Raw genomic sequence first — 26921 nt, forward strand, 5'->3', positions numbered from 1 at the left:
AAGGACGAGTTTTCCGAATATTCATATTGAAAAGATGAAAACGACATAGTTATAGTCAAGGTATGGTTAGAAAAAGATAAATCGGTATCAAGGTAAAAACCAAGATTACGAGCAGAACCAGAGATTGGAAGAGGAGAAGATGGAAAAGAAACAAATGGAGGGGGAGAAGGAGGAGGAACAGTGTCAGCAGGAAAAATGAGAACTTCAGTTTTGGATTTTTTCAGAACAAGAACATGATCAGACATCCAAGTTTTAATGGCTGAGAGGCAGGAATAGAGGATCTGAAAGAAGAGAAAGACATATAGAAAGAGTTGGGTATTATCTGCATAGAAATAATGCGGAATACCGAAAGATGAGATAATATCTGCTAAAGGAGAAGTGTAAAGAGAAAACAGGAAAGGCCCAAGAACCAAGCGCTGGGGAATGCCATGAAGAAGAGGTGAAATATTAGAGGATATCCCTGCCCAAGTAACCGAATATGTGCCATTAGATAGGTAAGAAGGAAATCAAGATTAAACAGAACCATTATTTGACCCCCAGAGGTTTAGTCTGGATTGAATTTCATGAGTCCATAGAACTCACTTGTAATGAACCAGGGTTTGACTACCATCAAAGCAATGTAAGTGTCTGCATAACATTAGGCTTATTTATTGCTCCGTCTCAATCTTTAGCAGATTTAATGAATGGAGACCATATTATGGCAATCACCCCTGTGTCGAGGGACGCACATGGCCAGTGACAGACCACCAGCCCGAGCCTAGGCGGGACCGAGTGAAGTGAGGGGAGGGCCTCAGCGAGGGCTGTGGGCCATAACCAGCCATGTCCGCCCCCCCACCAACAAGGGGATGATAGCCATTCACACCCAGGGTTCATCAGGGATGCGAATGGATTAATGTTTTTTTTACAGGAGGTGGGATGCATGCATATTGTGCGAGCCAATCTCCTGTAATTAAAAATGAAAACAAGATGGCCACCACCATGGGAAAAGGGACACAGTGCAGGTGGCTGCCACCATAGGAAAATGCCTTTTCCATTTACATGGCTGTGGCCACGGGCGGTAGGAGCACAAAGTTCCAGCCCAGCAGGTAAGTGGGGAGGGAGGGAGGGTGGTGATGAAGGGTATGATATGTTTTTGGGGACGTGGGGAAGCAACAGGAAGAGGCTCCCTAGTGCCCCCCTACAATCAAGATGGAGCCACCCAGGGAAGAGCCTCGGGTGGCTGGAAACAGCGGGTGGTACACAGTGTGTTCTTGCCCGCTTTTCCAGCCACCTGATTGGCTGAGTGTCTTTCCTTGGGTGTGAATCATGTATATTTCTGTATTGTATTTGCTAGTAATGGTGAAATCCTTTCCATGTCTGAAATTTCCCAATCTTCAAATGACGAATAAGCTACTAGCTACTATCTGGCTCTAGGAATCTTTCCAGAATCGTGCTAAGGTAATATGTGCTGCCATCTACAGGTGAGTGATCAGCTATGCAACATTACCAGCTAGGGGATACAAACCATCATCAGGAGAATCACCTTGTATTATCCCTACTGGGATGCCGGGCAATTGGAAAGGATTAGTATGTCCTTTATTTTGGAAAGTCTTTCCAATATAAAGTATAACCAAAAAAATGATGTGTGGAAGGTTTGAAGGAATCTAAAACACTAGCACTGCTCTGGGCAACCTTCCACACCACCGTTCTTTGGCCCATCTGCGCCATTGCAAAATGGGTCCAGGAATATGCAAATCAGTCAGGTACTGCCACCAATTGGAGCAGCCCAGCCTGAGCTGCTAGGCCAGGTCCCCTCTGTACAGAAACATAAGCAACCCCAGACCTGCTTCAGCCTTGTTGTGACTGAGCAGTTTGGGCTGGACTGCCCCTTTTGGGGTGGTTCCATGCCTGATTTGCATATGGTCTTCCCCTTCTGTAATGGTTTGGCAGGCTGATCAACGATGGTCTGAAGGATTGCTCAGAGATGTGCCTGTGGTCATGATTTATTTAAAACCTTCCAGCCATCAACATTTGGTTGTGCTGTATTCACCCAGATGTGAGTCCTGACCCTGCTGGGCCTAGAGACCCAAGCTACTCCTCACTGTGATGCCCAACTAGGCAGAAACATGTCGGTGGATGCTTGTGGTCTTGTGCAGAAGGGATGTGACCTAGCAGTTCTGGCTGGACTGCCACTTTTGGAGTGGGACCGAGCCAGATTTGCATTTGGTCTTTCCTCTTCTGTAATGGCTTGGCAGGCTGAACAATGATGGTCTGAAAGTTTGCCCAGAGCTGTGCCAAGAGTTATGATTCATTTAAAACCTTCTAGCCATCATTGGGTATGCCGTCATCAGATTTTTCCATGTGATTCTTGGGACCATATAAGGCCAGAAGAATGTGTCCTTTTGTAATTGTACACGTTTCTGACTGGCAGTGCCTGAAAAACATACAACCTTGGTAGGAGGGCCATTTTATCTACGCAGATGCATCCCAGTCAAGATATATCCTGCATTTCCCATGGTGTTGTGATTTGCATGATTTCCACAGTTGTGGTATATATAATGCATATGTAAGCATTATATTTACCCCATGTAGATGACAACCTTCTTTTCACACTGAAAATCAACTCTAATAACTTTTCATCTTTTATGTGAAAGTCAGAGATGCATCCGAAGGCCTGTAGGGCGGACATGAGATCAGATAGGGAGGAGAGATGGTCTTGTAAAAGCAGAGATGTTAGACATTAACCCTTTTACCTTTGGCTTATTCCATACTTTTCGGGCTTGGGATTCCATGGCTAATGCAAATATTGGAGGGATGAAAAGAGGAAAAGGGACGTGTAAACAGGTAAGGATTTATTAAACCTGTGGGCAAAGCACGTTGCTACCAAACTCCGCAGCAGCTAACAGCTACACACTTAAAAATAAACACTCCAAAACATAATGTATCAAAGAACATAGAACCCAACATATCTGCCCCCTTACGAACACTAAACAACAAAAAGAAGAACAAGGATGAACAAACAAAAAAAACAGTAACAGATTTAAAAGACTAAAGCCAACAGTGCTGAGAGAGATAGGAACTCTCACACAAAATCTTTGAAGCGAGAAGGCGTCTATTTTACTCTCTCACTCACCCTAACGCTAGGACCACCTCCACACACCAGAACCGCTTCCACCTACACCAACCTCACTCACATCCGGGGTCACTCTGTCACCACCTCCATTCACATCAACCCCACTCACATCCAGGGTCAGTCTGTCACCACTCATAATAGTGCTGCCTACATACAGTGTTAATCTGCCCAGCAAACAAACATCAACACCTTCGAAAACCACCATTCCTCACGGCCATGATCCTTTTTGGACCCAAAAACATACTCTCCAAACATTTGAGTCCTAGTCTCTTAGTCTGGGATTGTTTATCAAAACCAAATCAACCACCACCCAATTACGGGCTTTCTCTCTAAGGCTTTCATCGAGCAACTTTCTGTAATACTGTTGCCCGTCCAACTTCGCTCTCAAAATGTCCTTGCAATCCACCAACACAGGAATCGCTGAACCTATCCACCCAGGACACAATGTAGTTGCCATCTCATGCCCCTTACAGGACAGAAACGGTGATACCTTTATGACTGAATGCAGAGTGGTTCAATAGCCCCACACCATTTGTCTCAACACCACTTGTTATGGCAACCCAGACCTCAAAGCCAATTGAATGCCTCCATTCAAAAACCTGTTCACACGCGCATCCAGGCCATTGGCTCTAGGATGATAAAGTGCAGTGCGTACATGAGTTATGGAAAACTCCTTCAAAAGTGTCTTCATCATTTCTGAACAAAACTGAACTCCATTGTCAGTTACCAACACAATGGAAAATCCCTCACGGAAAAACACACTCTCAAAAAACATAACCTGTTCCACTCTGGTAGCTTCCCTCACTGCCTTCCAATCAAACCATTTGGAATGGTGATCTACAATCACAAACAAATACTTTAAATCGTCCCTCAAACCTTGAATTGGGCCCAGCACATCGACAGCCAACTTCTGTAACGGATGGGTGGGAATTTTAACTGGAATCAGGGGAGCCTCTTGAACCATCTTTTTTTTTTATCACTCACCACACACTGAGCACAATCTCTTACCTTCCTTTCAACACAACTATCCATTGTTGGCCACCAGTAATTCTAACGCAATCTCCTTTTGGTGCCATTCATACCCAAATGACCCTGATGTGCCAAATCCACCAACTTGTCTCTGATACTCTCAGGACGTACAAAGTTCACCCCTCTCCTGAGTCTTGCCCCCGACAAAGACAATTGCATGCTTAACTTCAAAAAATGGTTCACCTTTTTTATCCAAAACTTCCCTGCTGGGCCAAGCAACAATCGTCCATTCCGCAACCAACTTTAGCACCTCATCTTCAATCCCTGCATGTTCCCACTCCACTTCATTCAAGGCTTTGTGCTCAATGTTGGCCACCACCAGCTCCTCAACACACAAGTCCTCTCCCCCAACAGCAGACTTAATAGGCATCTGTGAAAGGCAATCCATCACCAAATTACTTTTCCCAGGCAGATAACTCATTTGAAAATCATCTCTGCAGCCCCAAAAGCTATTTCGACATTCTGTTAGAACCATTACTCCACCCTACACCTGATAACATCTGGACCAGAGGATTATGGTCCGATCTAACCACAAACCGGTGGCTCCACAGAAATAAATTGAAATGCAACACCGCCCAGAATACAGCAAGGTCCTTCCTCTCTATCATTGAGTAATTCTTTTTCGCACCCCTAAGGGGTCTGGTAGCAAACGCCACGACACATTCTTCCTTGACCCCATCACTCTGAGTAAAAGAAACCTGCATGCCTAAAATACTAGCATCCACCACCAGGCACGTCTTGTCTTTGATGCTCATAAAAGCCGAATTGCACTCTTCAGAACACACATACTTCACCCCTACTTAAGCAATAACCTAAATAGAATCAAAATCACAGCAGAACTATGCACAAATCTGTGGTAGTATTCTGCAAACCCCATGAAAGACCTCTATTGATCCTTATCCCTGGTTTCAGAGCCATACTTATTGCCTACGCTAAGCTGTGTTTGGGGAAAACTCCCTCAGCTGAAATGCGATGCCCCAGGTATTCAACACTCTGAACTCCGATTCTGCACTTGCTCCATTGAACAGTTAGTCCTGCTTCTTTCAACCTGCTTAATACTTTTATGAGAACTCCATCATGCTCGTCACTGAACTTGCATGAATCAACACATCAGCCTGATAATGTTTTCCACATCCTCCAAGACTTTCTCAATCACTCGTTGAAAAACTGCATCTGCTGAGGCTAATCCTAACAGCATTCTGCAGTACTTGAGTGCACCCTCAGGAGTGATAAATGCTAACAGTTCTTGAAAGATCTGTGCCAGAGGCACCTGATGATAAGCTGCAGAGATATGTATAACTGTAAACAGTTTGACTTCCCTCAGCATTGCCAACACCTACAAAATAACAGGCAGGGGATGATGATTCACTAAGATGTTCTTGTTAAGATCCCTGAGGTCCACACATAACCTCAGATTTCCATTGCTCTTAGCAACCAAAACTACAGTGGTTAACTCCTCAGTCCCTTTCACTCTCTCAATTATCCCTTTTTGCAACAATCCATTATGTTAATTCCTGAGTTGTTCCCTAAGATGATGAGGCGCTGGCTGCGCTTTATGGGCAACAGGGGTTACATTCTCTTTAACTTTAATGAGGTGTTCAAAATCTTTCAGTCTTCCCGGACATTCTGAGAATACTTCAGAAAAGTCCATAGCCCATTTATCCTGGAGGTCTGCTGTCATCACTGGTTCTTTAAGGTTTGCTTGAATGCAGATTCCTAAACTGACCTGCTAATCCCTGCCCAGATTGGATGGTCCTTTTTTCGCCACAAAGACCTCAGCAGAATATTTCCTGTCCTTGTAGTCAATGGAAGCATAAAACTTGCCCATCATCTCAATGTCAACATCTCCATAGCCATAGGGCTGAATAACATGCTCCAAGGTCTTGATTCTTACCCCCAACACTCTTGTGAATGTATCTCCAGTCACGATCGTCCACGGGGATGCGCTATCCACCTTCATTGAAAGAATTCTCCCATTCACTGTGAAGTCATCCAACCGACCCTTTTGACCTCCATTTACTGCATATATTTCAAACACATGTCGTGCGCTTACTTAAGCGGCAGGAGACTGAGAAGTTTTGACTACCTCTTGTTCCAGCCAGGGTACCGTTTGTTCCAAAACATTGATTGCCCCTTCCCGGCAGACCCAAGCAAATACCCTCTATGCTTGCATTTCATGCAATTTGCATTTGGGGCTGGGCAAAACAGACTGGAGGACAAATGTCTAGGACTGGCACATTTAAAACATTTCACTTTATTTTCTTTGATTCCCTTTCTTATGTCTGATAGCACACACCTCTTTGCCCTGCTTTTCCAACCTCATGTTTTTCATGTAATGGACAGTCTGCTCCATGGGAGGATAGCTCGGGAGGATAGCTCAGAGGCAGAGTGCTCGCCTTGTAAGTAAGACGACACGGAGCAACGCAGGTTTGATTAAGCGTGTTATAAATAACCTATCATATCATATCATGATCCTCGTTAACTCCACAGCTTGTTCCAGGGGCAGATCCTTTTCAAGGAGCTTCTTTTGCACCTTCACATTGTTATTGTGTCTCACCAGCTGATCCCTAATTAATGAACTCCACAAGGGCCCAAAGTCACAGGTATGACTTAATGTCCTAAACACAGCTACATACAATATTACTGCCATGCAAAACTCAGCATCTACTATATAATTCTAAACTTACTTCCCACATCTTCAGTAACCCCTTTTCCAAAACCTGCCTAGTTTTGCTAATGATGAGCTACATCCATAACTGGCTCACCCTCACCATTTGCCATTTGAATACAACTTTCAAATCTGCGAACCAGGCTTGATCGATATAGGGCTCTGGTCTTTCAATGATTGTCTCGGCCATGTGTTGTGAGTTTCTTGTTTGAGTATCATGCATTGTCTGTGTTCATTTTCTTAAGTTTCCAGGGTTTCCCTGGTGATTCCTGATCTCTTCAGCTCTCAGGTACTACCTACTTTGTAAAACAAAAGAGGTGATGGCTGGAAGGTTTAGAATTAATGTTAACCTCTGGCATTGCTATGGCATCGTTTTTTGCCTGTCAAGCCATTATAAAAGGGGAAAGACCATATGCAAATCAGGCTTGGTCCCACCCAGTACCTGACTGATTTGCATATGGCTGGACCACTTTTGCAATGGCGCAGATGGGCTAAAAAACATGGTGAGGAAGGTTGCCCAGAGCAATGCCAGTGGTTCAGATTCATTCACAACCTTCCACCCATCACTTTTGTGGTTATAGTTTGTCTCACCATGTGAGAGAGGGTATGCCCAGACGTGGGTCCCTTGCTCGCTGCACCATAGGACACCAAGTTGCACCTCACTGAGGAGGCTCAACAAGGCCCAAACATGTCTGGGGTTGCTTGTGTTTCCATGCAGAGGGGACCTGGCCTAGCAGTTCGGGCTGGGCTACTACAATTGGTGTCAGTACCTGACTGATTTGCATACGGCTGGACCCCTTTTGCAATGGCGCAGACGGGCTAAAAAACGGTGGTGTGGAAGGTTGCCCAGAGCAATGCCAGTGGTTCAGATTCATTCTAAACCTTCCACCCATCACTTTTGTAGTTACTACATTGTTTGTGTCATGTTCAACAGGCATGGTGTCCTTCTGATCATCCAACAATTCCCTGACTTCCTCCTCTGAAGATGCAGTATATTGCTGGTACATTAACATATATAAAAGCTTGCATGGGAAACCCCATCTGTTTCTCACATTATTTTCACGTAGACACCTAGTCACATTCAATCTTCTTCTTTTAGAAAGGGTGATTTGCAATGAGTTCTGTTAAAAAGGAAATGTCTGTGTCCTGGAACGTCATGTTTTTTCTTACACTGACTCACCATCTCAGGTCGTCTCTCCCTCACACACAGTCTTGGCCGGGAGACCCTGTTAGCTCTCCTGGCGAAGGTTCCCAGGCATGCTGTGCTTTACTCACTTCCAGAATCATGAACCAGGCCCAGTGCTCTCTCCCTCAGTGCCTCACCTCCAATGAGAGAGCTATAACACAGAAAGCCTGGCTTTCTCTGTCAGATATGTCCACAGAGGCTGGGGGGAAGATCCTATTGTCTGCTAGGCTGTGTTGCGCTCCATATTGGCTGGTGTGGACTGCGGCCCAGAGGGTGCACAGGGAGTGGGAACCTGTGGAAAAGAGCCACCTTCACACTGCGGGTGGTTATGAAATATCCAGCCTTAGGGCACCACCCCGACCTGCTAAGGCAATCTGCACCCTCATGTACCGTGGCCCTCATATCCGCATCGGGCCCCCTCTTCTTATAGCGTCCATCTCAGCACATTGCAGATTGCCATCTTGCTTTTTGCAGGTGGGTCCTCACCATGTCCTAACTGCAGCTGATTCTCTAGCCATGTCTTTCCGCCGGACCACATGGGCCCACCCAACTCGTCTGATGATCAAATGGGGGCGTTTGCTGGGAGCTATGTGTTATTAATTTCTGCTCAGGTTTGGAAGGTTTATGGACCCAAGGCATCCTGGAGCTTGCAGAGAGAATTTCTTTATGCTTTACTACCTGGCCATGGCCCCTGCCCTTGCATCATACTTCCCAGTTACATTTTTGCTCCATCTAACATTTCCCCCTTTACCAATCTTCACCGAACATAGCATTAATATTTGTAGATGTCCCAACATGTTCTCTAGGCCATTTTCCCTAAACCCTGACTCGTAAAAGGCTGTATAACATATGGTTTTGGAGGAGGCAGTGTGGCCTTTCACAGGGAAGAAGTCGGGGAGAGAATGTGGTGGCAGGTCCCCCCAAAATGGACAGAGGGAAGCGGGGGCCGAAGAGCAACCTTGTAGTGGGCTCTGTCTTCAAGGGTTGCCTTCCTCAATGTCGGCCTTTTGTTTGCTATCTACAGACTCCATCATGTTATTATAGCAGTCCAGAATTAATATTAATTTCACCTACTGTTGCCAAATCTGTAATCTATATATTTATTCTTTGTTATATGTTCTATATATTGATAAACAATGCCTTACGGTGACCTCTCAGCAATTATATACCTGTTATATTTACTGTACTGGATGTCAGGGGAGGATTCTAAATGCAACAACATTCCAGATGTTCATCCTGGGGTTAGTCATAGGCTAGTGTCCATCTTGGTGCCTGGCCTGGCCCAACACCTCCTTCTTTAGGAAGCCTGCTTGGGAAATCTTGTTAAATTATAATTGAATCAAATGCTGCAAGCACATTTGGGAACTGGGGCTAAGCCTCACGAATGAAAGTTTGGTGGTCCTGCCAAGCAGCCAAATACTGTACCAGAGTTCAGCACTTGATGCAGAGAGACTGGGTCTTCCCTTTCTCTCTTCCAATTGTCTGGTTTCACTCACTTAGCCTCCCATGTCTGCTGAATACTTGCAACCTAGGTTAGCTATGCCAAATAAATAAAGGTGATAATCAAAAATGTGGTATGATCCTTTGCCTGCTGAGTAGAGACCTTCCCCTTCTGCAATTCTGTGTAAGGTAGAGTGAGCTAAAACGTGGTTGTAGATCCATTCTTCGTGCATACCTTCCCATATCATAGGCTATTTGGCTGTTTGTTCTCAGTAGAGGGTCCACTACATTTAAATAAAATCCCTAACATAATCACTGTTCCTCACAACACTAATAATCCTCTGCCCTACTGCAACATCATCTGCACTGGGCTGCCATAGAAGATGCTATTGAGAAGGTAAAGAATTGAAACGCGTGCCTGTGGCATTACATGTTTTCAGCACATAATACCTTAACTAAAAACTCTACAATGTCACCCTCAATCATGGGGACTACGCAAGTCCCCATGATTGGTTCATGAATCGTCACACATGCATATTACAGGATATTTTATTAGCTGAGATCACCTAGATGAAACAAACTGCATCCATCCTACAAGATTTAAGATGTACGTCTGCAGAACATTCCACATTCAGGCCTCCACCTTCTGGATGGCACACCAGCTAAACCAAACAATCTTCTTGAAAATTGGTGAAAGGTTTGAAGGTGTATCTATGTGTCACTACTTGTGGTGGCCAGGCCTTCATATCTCATACACTCCCAGTTTAGGCTTCCTTTGCTTGTCCCGTTTACATTGTTTCATCCTGACAGTCAGATACCTAAGACTGGCGAAAAAGCTTCTTAAATTAGCAAGGGTGGGACGTTTCATGTGCTTTTGACCAAAGGCCTTAAATCAACCCCCATCCAGTCACTACATACAGGGAGGAAGACCAAGCGGACTGGAGTACGTGAATGACTCGTGATCACCATTTCTGATCATTCTTTGAAATTTCTTTGTGCACAACCTCACACAACGATCAGGGGCAGGCGGCAGGACGTGTGTATCGCTTTAAAAATCCAAAGAAAAAAGTGCAATCCAATCCAATTAAAACAACCATTCATATGTGTCTTCATGTCTTGTTATTTCTTTAGAGCAGGATGATAAATACCTTTTTTTTCGAAAAAAAAACAGTTACATTTTCCTTTAAGACGTTGAGGGCTACTATGAAAGGAGGCTATTACCAAAACAGTCGTTTTAATTTTTTGATCAGCTTTTTGGCAAATGTATTGGCATATTTTATTAAGGTCCTTCTTGTATGATTGTACCTACGTGTTAATGCAGGTGTACTCGTGTCTGTTCATTTCCTTCTATCTCAGGTGTTCAAAAGATGTTCAAGGTAAAAACCAAGTTATTGAATGCCGTGGAAGTTCCTGCTCAGCCAGGGATTGCAAGTATGATGCCTTGACGGGCCTTTTTGAAGAGAGATGTACATTTATCCCTGAAAAAAATCAGCAAACACAAGCATCGGTCATGTACATGCAAGCTTTGTCCACGGTGAGTACTTTCTGTGAGCAGTTTGCTCTGTAGTTATGTTAGCAACGTGTGTGATGTGGAGAAGCTGTGGGTGATGTGTGGACCCGTACAGATTATTAATAAATAAATACCTGCATACTCATATTTTTTTTGAAATACAAAGCATGTCTCCACTTGAACAATATTGAAAGTGCACATTTGTTTTCTACATAAAAATAAATTGAGGTCATTACGAGTAGGTCGCTATTTCTCAAATACTGCGTAGTTTAGTTTATTTATTTGTATAGCGCTGCCTGGCCCTGCGGCATCTGGGCGGTTAACATGGTTACATGGTTACAATCGTTATCACAGTCAGTATATGAATATTACAAGGTTGTACAAGGCATATGTATGACATTTCCAGAGTTAATATAGTACACAGTATGTGCTTGTATTATAGGAGCATTTGCATCAATGTATGGCATATGCAAGTTCTTAAAGTATATACAATAAGTTGTATAGAATCAAATATGTACATTCAGTTATATAGCTAGCTGTCTGGGTGTCTTAGATATATGCTGAATAATTAAGCATAGATGTTTTGAGGGTTATGGTGTTAATATAGATATAAATATATATACATGAGTCAGATGATAGCGCGGGTTGTGGGCTTAGGCTTCTTTGGCAAGTAGCCATGTTTTGGCAGTGTGTCTGAATCGGTGAAAGGATGGTTCGGTTCTGAGGTCAGATGGTAGGGCGCATTTTAACATCCGCCCAATTCAAATTTAGTTTGGTCAAATGCTGCCAATGGTATTCCATTGGAATTCTGTCAGTGGTATTCCAAGCCGACTTTCTGCTGAAAGCGTGCCCATTTTTACCTCCAACTCAGAGGCTGCGGTAAAAATTCCAGTGGCCCCAAACAATTGTTTGACTTTTTTCACTATACAGTGCTTCCCATCCGATACTGTAAAAAGCTTTTTACACTGGACCATGGAAAGGTGTGAAAACTTGGGTATTTCTGATGCCCATCCCCTTCCTTACCACCTTATCCATGTGATGCATGAAAGGTTCCGTAGTGACTCTTTTCTGCATTAACCAAATATTCAGCAGTGGCCTGAACTTCGGAGATTACCACTGGCAAAGGCGTTATTTCTCACCGAAAATCCAGCAAAATCTAAAAGAGGACCTATGTGAATATGATAAATTTCAATGAATTTACCAATTTTATTTTGCTTATATGAAGCTATAATGTAATATGATTAGGGACTTTTGGCCCTCTGCCTCACTGCTTGCCTCACAGCACTGCATGCTTTACTCCATTATCCCAGAATTTAGGGACGTCCTTTCCCAGCTGGGCATCGCAGTTGTCAGGTGCCCGTGATTATGCCATGTGTGGGTGTTCACCTATTTTGCCTGTTTGCTGCATCTGCGGTTGCCGTCCCAGCCATTAGGTCTACTGGCCCTGTTGGTCAAACCAGCCATCAGCGTAAGTTATATCCCCACACCTTCTTTTATGTCCATCAACATGAATACGCATCATGAAAAGGAAATAAAAAGCTGACACTATAATATTATAGTAAAGTAGTATCTTGCCCTGTGTAACAACGGCATGTCAATCACTTTACTTGCTCAACACTATAACATATTCGGTACTTCCTTCATGGACACTGAAATTACTGACCTGTCTTCTTTGGCACATAATCTTCCATTTTCTTTTCCATCTCCTAGTCCCATGGCAATTATTGAACCTAATCTGGTCCCTTATCCTATTTTACCTGAGGCCACCGGCTCCTGGGACCTCTATCAAGAAAGCAGTTATGTTAGTAACACTGGAACCTTATTAACAAATACTATAGATCTTGTGAACCCGGCTGATTCAGGAGCTTGTATCGCTAGCGATACACCTAATGCCACCTGGACCCCATCTAAATGGATCTTATTAAATGTGCATTCCCTTCCATGCCATGCTAATGATGATAGGGACCTCCTTATAGACCATAATCTAGTTAACAAGGCAATCACTGAGATATAGCTGTGGAACTATTCAGCAACAACTATTGCAGCTTCCATACCTGAGGGTTTTACTAAGCATAGATAAAAAGGGGTCCAAGGAAGGGCTGGTGGAGTAGCCCTGGTATTTAGGGGTTGACCCAAGAAAATACACCTTGTTCAGGTAATGGATATCCCTCTATGTGAAATCCAGGTGGTTACATATTTATTGGGCCTCTCTACCTCGTTACTGATTATAGTTGTTTAGCTCCCCAGAGTGCAAAACAGACTTCTCCAACTATTTATCCGAGGTTATTCTGCCTCTCCTGAAACCTAACAGCCTCCTTATAATCTTGGGCGATTTTAATCTTAATGATACTTAAGTTTAGCACATTTAACCTCAATAAAAGACCTTGAGAAATCATACTATGCAAATCCTGATCCTAATATCTTGAAATCCCTTATGATCAAAGGCTTTGAATTTAATAAAACCTCTACTGACAAAGCTGCTAACTCCATCCTCAGATCTCGAACCAAATTCCACTATGGCTCCAACAAAGCTGGCAAAATGTTAGCATCATATCTTAAAACGAAAAAAGAAAAATCCCTTTTAACCCATATAATCTCTTCTGAGGGTTACACGCTAACTAATCCAAAGGACATAAACAATGCCTTTCTTGATTTTTACACTAAATTATATACCTCTGATTCCCCATCAACTCTGACAATATCAAATCTTTCCTCCAAATAAATAAAAAAGTACATTTCTCTGGTCCGATTGAATTTTTCTCCCCTTGACACTCCTATTTCTCTCTCTGAAATCAAACAAGCCATACTTGATCTTAAACGTAGCAAAGCCCCTGGACCTGACGGATTCACTCTAGATTTTTACAAAACCTTCATTGATTCCATTGCACCTAAACTCTTAGAATTATATTCCCGTTTTGTTACTATTGGACAAAGACCTGTATCATTTAGTGAGGCTGTCCTTGTTCTTTTTCCCAAGCCCGACAAAGATCCATCAATAATCAAAAATTACTGACCCATTTCTCTTATTAATTATGATTCAAAAATGTATGCTAACTGCGATTCCCTTTCTGTCCGGGCACTCCAATGCTGTCTTCTTTGGTGGGAGGTTGTCTTTCCGCGTTTTCCTCCACCTCATCTTCAGCTTTTCATTGACAAAAAAGAAGAGAGTCCCGGTAAATTCCTTACTTTTTAGGGCGCGGGGTCCTCTCGGTCTGGGAGGGGCTCAAGTAGCTCTACCACCAGGATTTCTCCTGAGGTGCCTCAAAGGCCTAATAGGCGTACCAGAGTTTTCTCTGAGGGTTCCCACAACGGACCTGCCAAGACCAGAACACGTTCCAAGGTTCAACTGCCAGGTGCTAAACGTCAGCCCAGTTCATCTGTGGCTTCGGACACCAGGTCTGCTCCGAGGTCTCCGTTTCTGGAGCTTTCTGTACCAAGCCACAGCTTGAGGCCCCCCACGAGGGGGCTACACATACTGGGATGAAACCTGAGGTTCCTCTTTTTGAGGCTAAGGTCTGTACCGACAAAACCGAGAGACCTGTTCCCAAGGTCTTGTCTGTAAGGGTGATTCCTCAGCTTTCCCGTGCTTTTTGCAGTTATACTGGTTCTGTCGAGGGGGCAAAGAGGGCTGTCATGCACAGTAACTCCTCTGTTACCGGCTCTGCCGAGGTTCCTCCCCTGGAGGCTATTGTTGGGGCCACCTCCAAGATGTCAAGTACACATATGAGACCCCCCAGCCGAGGATCCTTGTGTCAAGGCTAAGATGTTACTAAAGTCCCCTGACCAGCCTGAGGAGACGATTGCCTCATCTGCGCATGTGACGCAGTTTGCTTCAGGCATCGACAAAATGGCGGCCCAACCCTCATGGGCCACGGTGGCCATTTTGGATTCTCTGGGCTATCGAACACATGTTGCATGGCAGTGTCCTGTTCCCAAGATGAGCGATTTATGCTTGAACTCTTAGTGGTCATTACTACTCACGTGCCTTTGCCATGCAGCAGGATTTACCATAACCTCTAGAAAAGTACATGGTATATGTGAATATGCTATTGCTAGCCAGTTTAACGCTATTAATTGCTGGTACAGTTCATATTCCTCTGATCCAGGTGATATCGAATTATCTGGCGAAATGTTTTTAAGTAGGTTGCATGAGCTTCCCAAAATGTGTCACTGTATGATAATCCTGAAGCATGTACTCTTCAAAGTATCGCCAATGCTAGATGTGGGCAGCTTAAGATGGCACATTGCAAGACCCAAGAAGCAAGGGCCGAAAATGACTATGTTGGAGAATCAGTGCCTCAAAGCCTCCCATCTCATAATGGCCTTACTGCTCCAGGTTGGGCCATGCCAGCATACATCTGCTAACCTCACAATCTCGACATACAGCATGGAAACCCTTTGGGAACTTCCAAAAGAGCTCTGAGAAGCCTCATTGTATTCAACGTCACAAACTAAAGCATGTCTCTCACCCATCCCAGAGCTGTGGTCCTCCCTGAAACTACCTTTACATTTGGAAACATTGCTCATTGTGAAAACGGTCATCCGTCTTCTGACATTTACGTATTAGGATCTATAACCCTTACTGGAACTGTCATCCTCTTTGAGAATTTCGTCCACACTATGACTGTGGCCATTTTTTGCCCATTCTGAAATGGTTACCTACTATAAAGCTGCTGTTGTCTTTGGAAGTACTCCCTGATGTGTTGCCTATTAAGGACTCCTGTCCACCCTAATCATTTGTCAACCATAAACCATTGGCCATCTTAGACTGGTTGGCTAGCCTGAGCTGTTGTCCACCCCAAATTAATTATTATTCTATTCTGATTGGTTGCTCAGCCATACCATTGCAAAATATTTTTCCCACCACCTAAAATGTATTTTCTTTAGAAGGCTTCTCTTTGAACATGCTTCCCTTGACCCTCTGTTTCCTGATGAAAATCATTCGAACTACCAATGTGCTGCATTGTTCTTGTAAAATACATTTGCTATGTGTGCCCCATCTGAATTTCCATTCCTTACTATTTTGAAGATATGTTTTTACCCAGCAGCCACCCTCCTCCCCACTGAAGGTTACCTCCTGTGATGTGTTTCCTTTCTCCGCCCATCTGCTTCTGCCTTCCCAGCCCAAAACTGTATTTACCTTATTAAGTCTTACATTGATGTACACCCCAAACGCTTGCAGAATATGTCTCCATGTGCCCATTTTTGTCATCAAAGGCTACAGGTCGAAGTATGATGTTATATTAACATGTCTGGGCATGTAAACCCACGGTAACGTACACAATGTGCGTGTGTCTGTCTTACAGGTGGTTCAATTCTGTAACTCCAGTACCCATAACACTGAAGCTCCAAACCTGCAGAACAGAATGTGCAACTTTGAAAGCACATGGGATGTCATCTTGCGTTCCCAAGATTTCATTGGCACTTCCCCGATGAGTGGCACTGTCTCTCCACCTCCTCCAGCGTTCTCACTACTACAGAGCAGTGACAGAGTGGTCTGCATAGTCCTCGATACTTCTGGAAGTATGGCCGCGGTAAGTATCTAGACATTGCTACTATCAATTACACAAATAACTCCTTCAAGCTTCTATTTCATACATGGTTAAAAGTACATACTTACTATGACGCAGCAATGCAGAGTAGTCTATATATATTGGTAAATCAAATTTAGAGTCCATATGTTTATTAAGAACGTGTTTATTTTACGCACCAACAAAATGGATGTGGCTTTATAACAACTATTAATTGGCCAACTTACTGAAGTGGTCTGTAGCTGCTGGGGTTTTTGGGATAATGATGACACGTACCTACACTTAGCAGAGGGGGAACTGCTAAATGGGTTAAATCTGTGATCTCCTTACCTGAGTCCTCGACAAAATAGTGTAAGGCCAGCCTAGCATTGACAGACAAACGCTGAATGGCATGGATGCTGGTCAGAATACACAATCCAGGTAAATCGATATGAATGCCAAAATGAAGACTGTGGGGCTCATCACGAGTTGGGCGGTAGCCCTTAAATGCAGTGGTAACGGGCTTAGTGCCGCATTTAAGGGACCACCCAATCATGAGTATGGTGTGTTTAACCCCAGCTCAGAGCTGAAAAATGACGATTATGGACCAATGCGGAATGGGGAATAACGCTTACCGCCCCCAACCCATGATGTGGTGGTAATACCGCTGGGCGGGTGGGCGGTAACGCAAATAAAGTTGGGCAGTAGCCCAGTCGGTATACCGCCCGACTCGTGATGAGGCCCTGTGTCCCTCAAGGACCAACATGACACTTGAACAGAAAGCAGGACAACGATCAGTAGCAGGTTTGCACAAAACAGTGCAAGGGGTGACACTGGAACAGAGTAGACAGATTTGCCTATACGTTCACTGCAATGATACAGTGAGCAGTTTTACACGTGTTCTTCAAAGTGTTATGTCTATTTTACAACACAAAATGAAGGTTTTTTTCAATTAAAGCAGTCGTTGCGCATAAGCTTTTCAACCTTTTTTTTTATTTTCCTTAATTATGAAAACTTTGTACATGTTTCACTTGAAATGTGTTTCGTTAAATCACACAGTTTATATATTTTTTCCAACCCACAGCTAGGTCCCAGAGACTTGGCAAACACATCAACACTCCTTATGGGTTCCAGGGATACACGGCACTGGCAATACTAGGGTGCCTTCCAACTTAAGATTCTTTTTTTTGGATAGAACCAGGTTTTTCATCAAAATGACACTTCATATACATTTTTTACATATACTGCATTACCCCCTCACCTCCAAAAACCGGTGGGTACAAGCGACCCACAATCATGTGCAGGAGTTGTGAATAATAAAGAGAAGCTTTTTAGTCCATTAATAAGGGCAGAGTACATGTATTTACCGCATAATTTGCATTCGTGAAATGGGTCCACAATGCGTAAATACAGACTGAACAATCCCAAACCCCTGGGGACTTGTCTAAAATACCCAAACGAGTTCTCAGAACACTAGAAACATGGGCATACAGAAATTCAATGGCAAAAGGGAAGGACCTCTAGGGGAGAGATGGTTAGAGGTATTGCAATTAAGCCAAACCACAGGAATACACCACACACTGGAACTCAATTATTAAAATGAGTGAAGTGCCAACTATTAGCAGCACAGGGGCTAACAATATCTCCTAAATCAAAGCATAGGCATTCTGATGACAAAAAAGAGGCACATGCAGGGTAAGACCAGGCCAGGCATCAGCCAACCCAGTGGGGCTGCAAAGGAGGGGATCTGCCCAGGGCCTGTACAATACTCATAAGTGTAGATTTATGGAAGCTGGGAGCAGCTTCCACATGAAGGTGGGGTGCTCACATGATGTCAAGTTTTTTTGATAACTCTAACTCTGAGGAAGATGTGCTCATTCAGCATATACTTCAGAGCAGGTTGGTGGGGCTGGCGCCACAAATATTAACGATGACGCAAAAACAATATTAATGTCTTCACAAGTGTATGGTGTGTTGCTGTAGATAATATTGTTGGGCTGGTTGAAGTTCCTTGCAACTTTTGAACTTTTGTCCAGCCTTTTTTTGCAGGTACAGTCAGGTTTGAATGTATATGAATGTATGTAGACGTGAATGTGTGCTTTTATGAGTATTGGATAAATTATTTTGTATTTTTGTATTTATTTCTATGGAATTATATGACACTTTGGGGCTCATCACGAGTTGGGCGGTAAACATAACCCAATGGGGAATTTTGGTGCAATTACCACCGGCGGTATTACCACACGGTTATTGCACCGAAAATCTACATTTTTCTGGTCCATTTACCCCCAGTTTAGAGCTGGGGGGAAATGCTGCCAGGCTCGAGATTGGGCAGACCCTTAAATGCGGCAGTAACACAGTTACCACTGTATTTAATGGCTACCGCCCAACTCGTGATGTGGCCCTTTGTATTTTAATGGATCGCCTCTCGGTTCTTGATGAATTAGATCATGTGATTTGTATTATAATCTTTTTGTATTAGAATTTTCTTTCCTATATTATATCTTTTGTATCAGAATCTTGTGGTGATATTTTTGGCCTATGAATTTTGTGAATATTTTTTAGTCCAATAGTTAAACTATGATTCATGAATTTTCGGTCAATTTATTCCACAGGTAAATTTCTTCAGTATATGACAATTTTAACTGTCACAGAATTTGAAAAATAGGTTGATCTTTATGAGCATATGAATGTGGCAATGAGTGCTCGGAGTGAATGCAATGTCCTGTGTGGAGATCACAGGATTTGTGAGTTGTCTATGGAAAGATGGAATGGAATGGTCAACTACTACATCAAGTTGGCTAAGGCTTGCATATAAACTTTGAACAAGCAATGTGAGATCACTGAACTATTTGTAGCCCCAAGATCCAGCTGGATTGACTTGGAGGAAAACTGTCATAAGGAAACCTGAGGTATATAGTCTGTGAGAAACAAGGTGATAAACATCAGAGCTATGCCAGGGATTAACATGCCATTCATTCACATGCCATGTGACATTGCTTAGCCTGCAATCTTTGCAAAAAGCTGCAGGAGCCATGACAAAGTGTTTTACTAATTCAAAGACGGCACCTACAGCAGTGGACGCCTATAAAGGCTTGTATTCTGCTAATAGGTTCACAGGGGGAGGAAAGGAGCCTAATTTAATAATTAATCAAAGTCGACCTGTAATGACTGTATTGTAGATGGAATTGGGGAGCCTTGCTGACCTGACCAAACTAGGCGCCTGACAGAGGTCACTGTAGGGAAAGACCAATCACAACTCACTTAATTGCGGGAGTGAGAGGAGCCTACAATGATTTCTTATAAGAATTCAGGACGAGCATACTTGTCCTTTACATTTAAGAGGGTAACGTTGTAAAAAACGACAGGGCTGGGAAAATGAGCTAGTGTCATAGATGTGGAGGTACCAGATTTGCTGTTTAGTGCTTCATGGACAATTCAGGGAAAACCTACCTGGGGAAAGTAGTGATTGTCTGAAAACTTTAATTTGATCATCTGCGCAGAGTGTGGGAAAGCCACTTTGAGCCACTGAGGTTGGAATTAACTGGCCGGAGTTACCTCACCCAATCTCAATATCCTGCAAGACGGAATTATAGAGTCAGATGTTTGGGCTTTCCACCAGCAATCCTTAGGAGGATAAAGGAGATCCAAGCAAGACCCCTAGTAGAAGGGACTAATCAGCAGACTGACAAGAACCTGCAGGTGATGGGGAAGAGAATATCCACCTACCACCATACCCTGTAATCGAGCAGGCAGATAGCACAACTTTAAATTACCCAAAAGGAGTGGGACCAAACCCTGAGCTAAAAGTTGTAGAAGAAACTGTGATCCTTCTAGACAGAATGCCTGCCTCTTTGAAGGCCACATTTTAGATTTGCTTTCCAGAATAGGGCTGGACCTTAGAGAATAAGTGTGGTATCTTCCTGTTGGCCCCGGACTATAGACTTTATGTTGGTTAAGAGTAGGGTTAGTCAGAAAGCTGAGACTTGCTATGTTTAGGTTATAACTTTAGGTTGACAACATTTTGGCTTTTGTTTTGGATTAGAATAGAGTAATCCTGGAAAAACAGAGGCTTAATAAGAATAGTGTGTGTATGATTCCCACCAAACCTATCTGTTACTTTATCCTGACCCTTGCAAAGTTGTTCCTTCTTATTTCAAGCTGTAACCCCTACATCAAATAAGTGCTCATCCATTGTTACCCTGTTTGTCTAAAATGAAAATAAGTATACCATAAACCGACAAACTGACTCCATCTTATCCCTTTTTGGCATCCTAACCTTCATAACAACACAGCTCATGAGACAGACACCGATATTGTTGCAAGACAAACAATGAAAGAAGGCACTTCCATTGCAGTCTGCTGGACTTGCACTGATGTATTCCGTCCCTCCGATAATCAGACTAGTACAAATTACACTGCAGGAGGAACAAAGTGTAATTTCTCCCATGATGAAAGTTCACCATAGCAGAATAGCTTTCCTGGGAATGTACTGCCTCATGTTGCAAGTGCTGACAAAATAGAGGCTGTTAAAGAGAAACAGACAAACTCACTACTGATTCCAGGGAGAGATGAGGGCAGATCCCACCCTGCATGCGATGCGTTGGGGTGCGTCATGCCCATCTGCCTGATCTACCATGTTCCCCGATGTCCAGGCGCGGGTGCCGGGCTCCTACAGGCTGTTGTTCCTTGTGTGCTGGCTCGCGTCAATGGTGCAAGGCTTCTGGCCTGATGCACTCTCTCGGGGCCCCAGCAGTACAGTGCTGTATAATTTAGGTCTGCAGGGTTGTCCCTTTGGCGTGGCATGGGCTGACTGTCCAGTCTTTATTGTGGGTCTAACATTATTTTTCTCATGTGCCTTTGAAGTTAGTGGAGCTTTCCCTATCAAAAAAATCTGGATTGAAAGTGGATTGCTACTGGATTTTCCCAAACATTTAAATCCTCTTTAAATCCTCTTTAACTGCAGAAACTCCCATTGTACTCAGTGGATCGCTTTTGGCTTCCTTTTGGCTTAATGCACCCTGAAATATGTTAATTAGCAATCCTCAGTGGAATGCAATCCCAAAACAATCCAAGCAATCCAGTCCCCAAACAATCCACTAAAAATCCAAAAGCAATCCAATCCCAAACAATCCATTAAAAATCCAAAAGCAATCTAATCCCCAAACAATCCACTAAAAATCCAAAAGCAATCCAATCCCCAAACAATCTACTTAAAATCCAAAAGCAATCCAATCCCCAAACAATCCACAAGCAATCCAATCCCCAAAAAAGCCACTAAAAATCCAAAAGCAATACAATCGCCTTGCAATCCACTCAAAATCCAAAAGCAATACAATCCCCAAATAAATCCACTAAAAATCCCCAAATAAATCCAAAAGCAATGGATTGCATTTGGCTTCCTTTTGGCTTAACGCACCCAAAATAAATTAATTAGAAATCCTTGATGGGATTAGCAATGCAATCCCCAAACAATCCCAGAAAAATCGAAAGGCAATGCAATTCCAAAGCAATCCTATAAAATCCAAAAACAATGTTAAATATAACCCTGATTGGAAAGCCTCCAATAGTGATGATACTCATTGGGCCTTAATAAACATAACAAAAAAAAGGAGAATCACACCTGCTTTTTATTCAATTGTAATTATTAAAAAAGAGGCACATGAAGTTCAACCTGACGCTGTTTACATAGCACAAAAGCATGACTGTAGCAATCCCAGAACTGGGTGCTTTACAATTTGTGGACATGAATGGATTAAAAAAGAAGAAAAAAAAACAGCCGGGGACCCGGGCTAAGTCCAGGGAACAAGGGAGTCCGGTGGGGAACCAGCCCAGGGAGAAATTGTGAGGAGGTACCCACTCAGCACAGCTAGTAAGGAAGTTTCGTTGGGACCCAGAACAAGCCAGTGAGGCAAATGGAGACCCAGGGCAAGCCCAAAGATCAGGTGAGTCAGATGGAGATCCAGAACCAGCCCAGGGAGCAAGGGAGTCGATGGGGACCCAGAACCCGCCCATGAAGAAAGGGAGAGGGTGACCCATCCCATGGAGCAAGAGATTGAGCATCTGTCTAGGATAAGCCTAGGTAACAGGCGAGAGGGGAGGCACAGACCCAGCGCAGGGCACAAAGGGGAGCAAGAGTCAGACAGTGGAGGACACAAATCCATGTGAGGGAGCAAGAGAGAGAGGAGGGGACCCAGCCCCAAAGCAGGGAGCAAGGGATTTCCCCTGAACCAGCCCAGGTAGCATTTTATAATAAAATAACTATATGTATTAAAAAATAAAATGATTTTTGCATTCCTTAAATTGTGATTAGACTTGCGTAAAAAAAGACAAATCAAGTGCCTTCTACTTCAGTCGGTAGATCCCAATTTTGTTTGGCAGTGCTTTTTGGTACTCAACAGCAGAGAGTTCTCCAAAGCCCATTTCCATTGCTTTGATAATTTCTGAAATGAAACAAGGAAGAAGTCTGTAAAAATAGTTTGAAATGAGGTAGCAAAAAACATCTAACCAACAGGTAGATCTTGAAAGGAAGTGCTCAACAAGCCATTATAACTTTGCTGAATATATGCCTGGCATAGGGATGCGTGAATGAAAGAAGCACAGTAGACAATTTGCACTAAACAACCTCCAAATAATTATACTTTACATGCGTCTTCTGAATGACATTAATGTAGACTAGGATTTCACTTGCATACTGACTGAGAAAAGAATGCATTTATTTTAATAAGGGTGGCGCCAACATTTTTTTTTGTTTTTTTTCTCTTGGGGTGCTTACTTCTGATGTTGCCGGACCAGGACGAAAGCACTCGAGTGGTTCAACCCCCCCCCCCCCCACCCCTTTTCCACTGAAGAGTTAGTTCCAGGCAGTGTTGGATGGCCACCTACTGATGTGAATCCATTCTGTCCCAGTACTCTGAAATAGTAGCCCAAACACTAATATTAAACATTCTGCTAGGAACAAATGGCACTTCTCACTGGGCAATTCAAGTCAGCCAAAAAATAAAAATAAAAAAAAGAAAGCCTAGCTTAAACCTATGGTGGCTTTTAGTTTGACGCAAAGGGTTTCATTTTATCTGAATATGAAAATGTGTTGAGCACCATGCTTACAACAAGCTAGTATTCACCTCCGACATGGTGCCAACCTGTACTTCCCCAGTTCGGGGACCCAAATGAGTCCAAGGCTCGTAGTCATGAGTTAAGCAGTTCAGACTTTACTTTTACAAACCAGTGGCACTTGCATTTAAGCCCCATTAAACACTACAAACCCCAGAATGCACTGTTTTTTTTGTAAATGTGAGCTCAGAATAGAACATCTCGGGGACAATAAGCTCTCCAGGCTGACCACACAGGCACCTCCCTGTGTACCCCCATAAAGAATAGGAATTTCTTGTACATTACAAGTCAACTAAAGAGTCCATGTTGAATGTCCCATTTACTAAACTACAGACTAACTCTAACAGCACAAACTGAAACAATAAACGCCCAGAGAGTAATGGCATCATATATGATATAATAATTTATTTGTATAATGCCTATACACAATGCGTTTCAAAGTGATTCAAGGCAAGGGAGGGAACTCAGTAAAAAAATACAAATAGTGAACATTCTTACAAGGCCTTGAACAATAAGAATGTGTGAAATATACTATCATGTTCAGCCTGGCGACATTTTAGATAGTGCAAGAGCGAAGACATAGATAATGGAGGGAGGAGCTAGGTGGAAAGGGAACAGACAGGCGTCTAACGTACTAGGCCCGATGACATTTCTGATAGTGCTGGAGAGGAAGAGAAATGAGAGGGGGGTGGGAGACAAATAATGCAGCTATTATACTATGTCCGAGGACAATTCTGATAGAGTAAGTGTATAGAGTAAAGAAGAGAAAGGGGGAGAGGAGAGAGGGAATAGGAAGAAGGGGAGAAGAGGAGAGAACAGAGTGAGCAGTGAGAAAGAGTGGAGTGGAAAGTGGGGACAGACTAATGCAGTTGCAGAGTCGGTGATAACACATAATGTTGCAGGGGTGCCACTTCTGTACAGTGACAGACTACATAGATCCAAGAAGCAAATCTAACTTCCCCCTCCATACTATGCTGGTAGTTGTATTCCTACTCTTTTTGAAATTTGACATCCCATTATGTTGTGGTAATGGACCTTTTTATTCAGGATTTGGGTCTTCCCATCACACAAAAAGTCTGGGAGTTGGTGGCTAGCGTATAGTGTATGGCTGTCTATCCTACACTCCCAGATACCCAAATGCCGGGAGAAAAAAAAGTGCATAAGGAATATCCCCACCAGGTCACCAAGAAGACTAGAAAGCAACACATTTGGAGTCACAGGCAGAGACAATGTGAGATGGAGTGTGTGCAGCTACGGTGGTCCTCGCCCCTGGTCCCCCCCCCCATGTTCAACCTCTCCAAAACAACAAACAACCAAGCTCCAAGTTTCAACCAGGCCCATGCTATCTGGACGTGGCTGTGCTTTCATCCTGGCATTTTACAACCTCCGCTGCCTTCAGTTTGCCTCCTGCAGCCTCCATCATGCTCACACGTATTCATGTTGCTTTCAGTAAGTACTAGTGACAGGACAGAAGTGTGAAGAACTTAAGCACGAACACATTTGTTCTCAGGTCTATGTTAATAAAAGAAAGTGTTACAAGTTTGTCTTTCAAAAATATTTTGTCTACAGAGAGGGATCGAAAAGTACATGAAATATATAATGGAACCAGGTCAAACAAAACCAGCAGCACCCCAAGTTTCATTTGACTCCTGTTTTGAGAGGATGCAGTCTTATGTGCGTTTGTGCAAAGGGACAGAGACGGGGGAAACGTTTGTACATATTTATGATGCACTATTTTCTGGCCATGTTTCTTGGTGGGGCAATACTATTGTTCATCTGCTATTTACATATGGCAGTCAGATAGCATAGCGAGTAGAGTGCTCACTGACACAGGTTTGAATCCCGGCAAGGCCAAACTCAGCCTTTCATCCTTCTGAGGTCGATCAATGAGCACGTAATAAGCAGCGCTCGGATGCCTGAGGGTTCATAGCACTATCCAAATTATTATTATATATTTATCCAACTGTCATTTGGTGCGCTTGCCCCATTTTGCTATTTGTGGTATCAATCTCAGAAAAGAATAAGGGTTGCTTATCCACACCCAGAGCAGCCCCAATGTTAAAGAAAGAAAGCACCAGGGGAAAAGGTATAAATCAATCTAATGTATGTGTTTATTTATTTATTTTCGCATTCCTAAAGTGGGAACAGCCAGCAGGAATTTTCAGCCCGCAGGGGATGTGACAGAGCGTTCCAGAGATGGGCGGTGGTAGAAGGGAAGCTGGAGCCCCTGGGCTCTTGTGCGCTTGAAGCATGGTTTGTTCAGTCGGTGGCTGTGGATGAATTTTTTATGTCTGCTGGAGGTAGAAGCGAAGCTGGAGCTCACAGGTTCTTGTGTACTTGAAGCGTGGTGTGGTCAGTCGGTGGCTGTGGATGGATCTTGTAGGTCTGGTGGAGGTAGAAGGGAAGCTGGAGCCCCCGGGCTCTTGTGCGCTTGAAGTGTGGTGTGGTCAGTCGGTGGCTGTGGATGGATCTTTTAGGTCTGGTGGAGGTAGTTTGGTAATTCTCTGTGCGAGGTAGGATGGGGGTTTCATTCTCCATGTAATGTCATGTGTTGTCATGTGTTGTTGCACATTAGTTGCCCATGGTCTTACATTTGATTCACATGTGGTTACTGTAGTTGATGCACCCCTCGCTCCTCCAGCCAGATGGAGGCACCTTTGCCTTTATGCTGTTTACTCACAGGGCTTTCTTCATACTGGTGGACAAAAGTGGACCAGAGACTGGGTCTCAGTCGGGTCAGTATCGTCCATGTGCTCAAATACCACCCGAGCATGGCATTGCAAAATCTCCCGAAACCAGTCTCAATCTGGGCAGTTTATCTAACAAGTTCACTACAACAGACACGGGGTATTAACACCACCCCCTGTATTCAAGACCCAAACAACTTTAACAGATACTGCTTGGTGCCACTTGGGCTCTGTTGCATGCCCTTCATATTGGATCTAGAAAGGGAAGACCATTTATCACAATATAACTGTCTTTGCCTCTGCTGACGGAAACCTTAATGGGTTGGTCGATCAAGCATGGGCACAAAACCCCTCAAGCCATTGTGAATTACTGCCACCCAAAATCCATCTTAAGTCAACGAGGAAAAACAAGAACCCTGCTGGCCTAACTAATGGCAAGAGTAGAGGACGTCAAGAGTTTTGGTTGAGCTCTGAGGAAAACACTAATGAGTTGGTTGATCACACCGACCACAGACACAGGACTCCTCGGGGTTCCCAAATTGCCTCCCCTTCCCACTACTCACTTTGTCATTCTCTCATCACCGCAAACTACATACATAAACACCCATGCACACTGCAGCTTGATTCTTTCTTGTACCCCCAACTCCACTCTAATCACTGCAGAGC

At 43.6% G+C, this 26921-nt stretch overlaps 1 protein-coding gene across 1 annotated transcript in view; it reads left to right on the plus strand.

Annotated features, from left to right (window-relative positions):
- LOC138541042 (calcium-activated chloride channel regulator 1-like) overlaps positions 1-26921 on the plus strand; it is a 311873-nt gene that overhangs the window by 132423 nt on the left and 152529 nt on the right. The window contains exons 5-6 of the mRNA XM_069641725.1: positions 10792-10969; positions 16252-16479. Of these exons, the coding sequence (XP_069497826.1) occupies positions 10792-10969; positions 16252-16479 (406 nt within the window). The remainder of the gene's footprint in view (positions 1-10791; positions 10970-16251; positions 16480-26921) is intronic.

This window comes from Ambystoma mexicanum, chromosome 1q, assembly GCF_040938575.1.
Source record: "Ambystoma mexicanum isolate Mex_15411 chromosome 1q, UKY_AmexF1_1, whole genome shotgun sequence".
NCBI classification, from domain to species: domain Eukaryota; kingdom Metazoa; phylum Chordata; class Amphibia; order Caudata; family Ambystomatidae; genus Ambystoma; species Ambystoma mexicanum.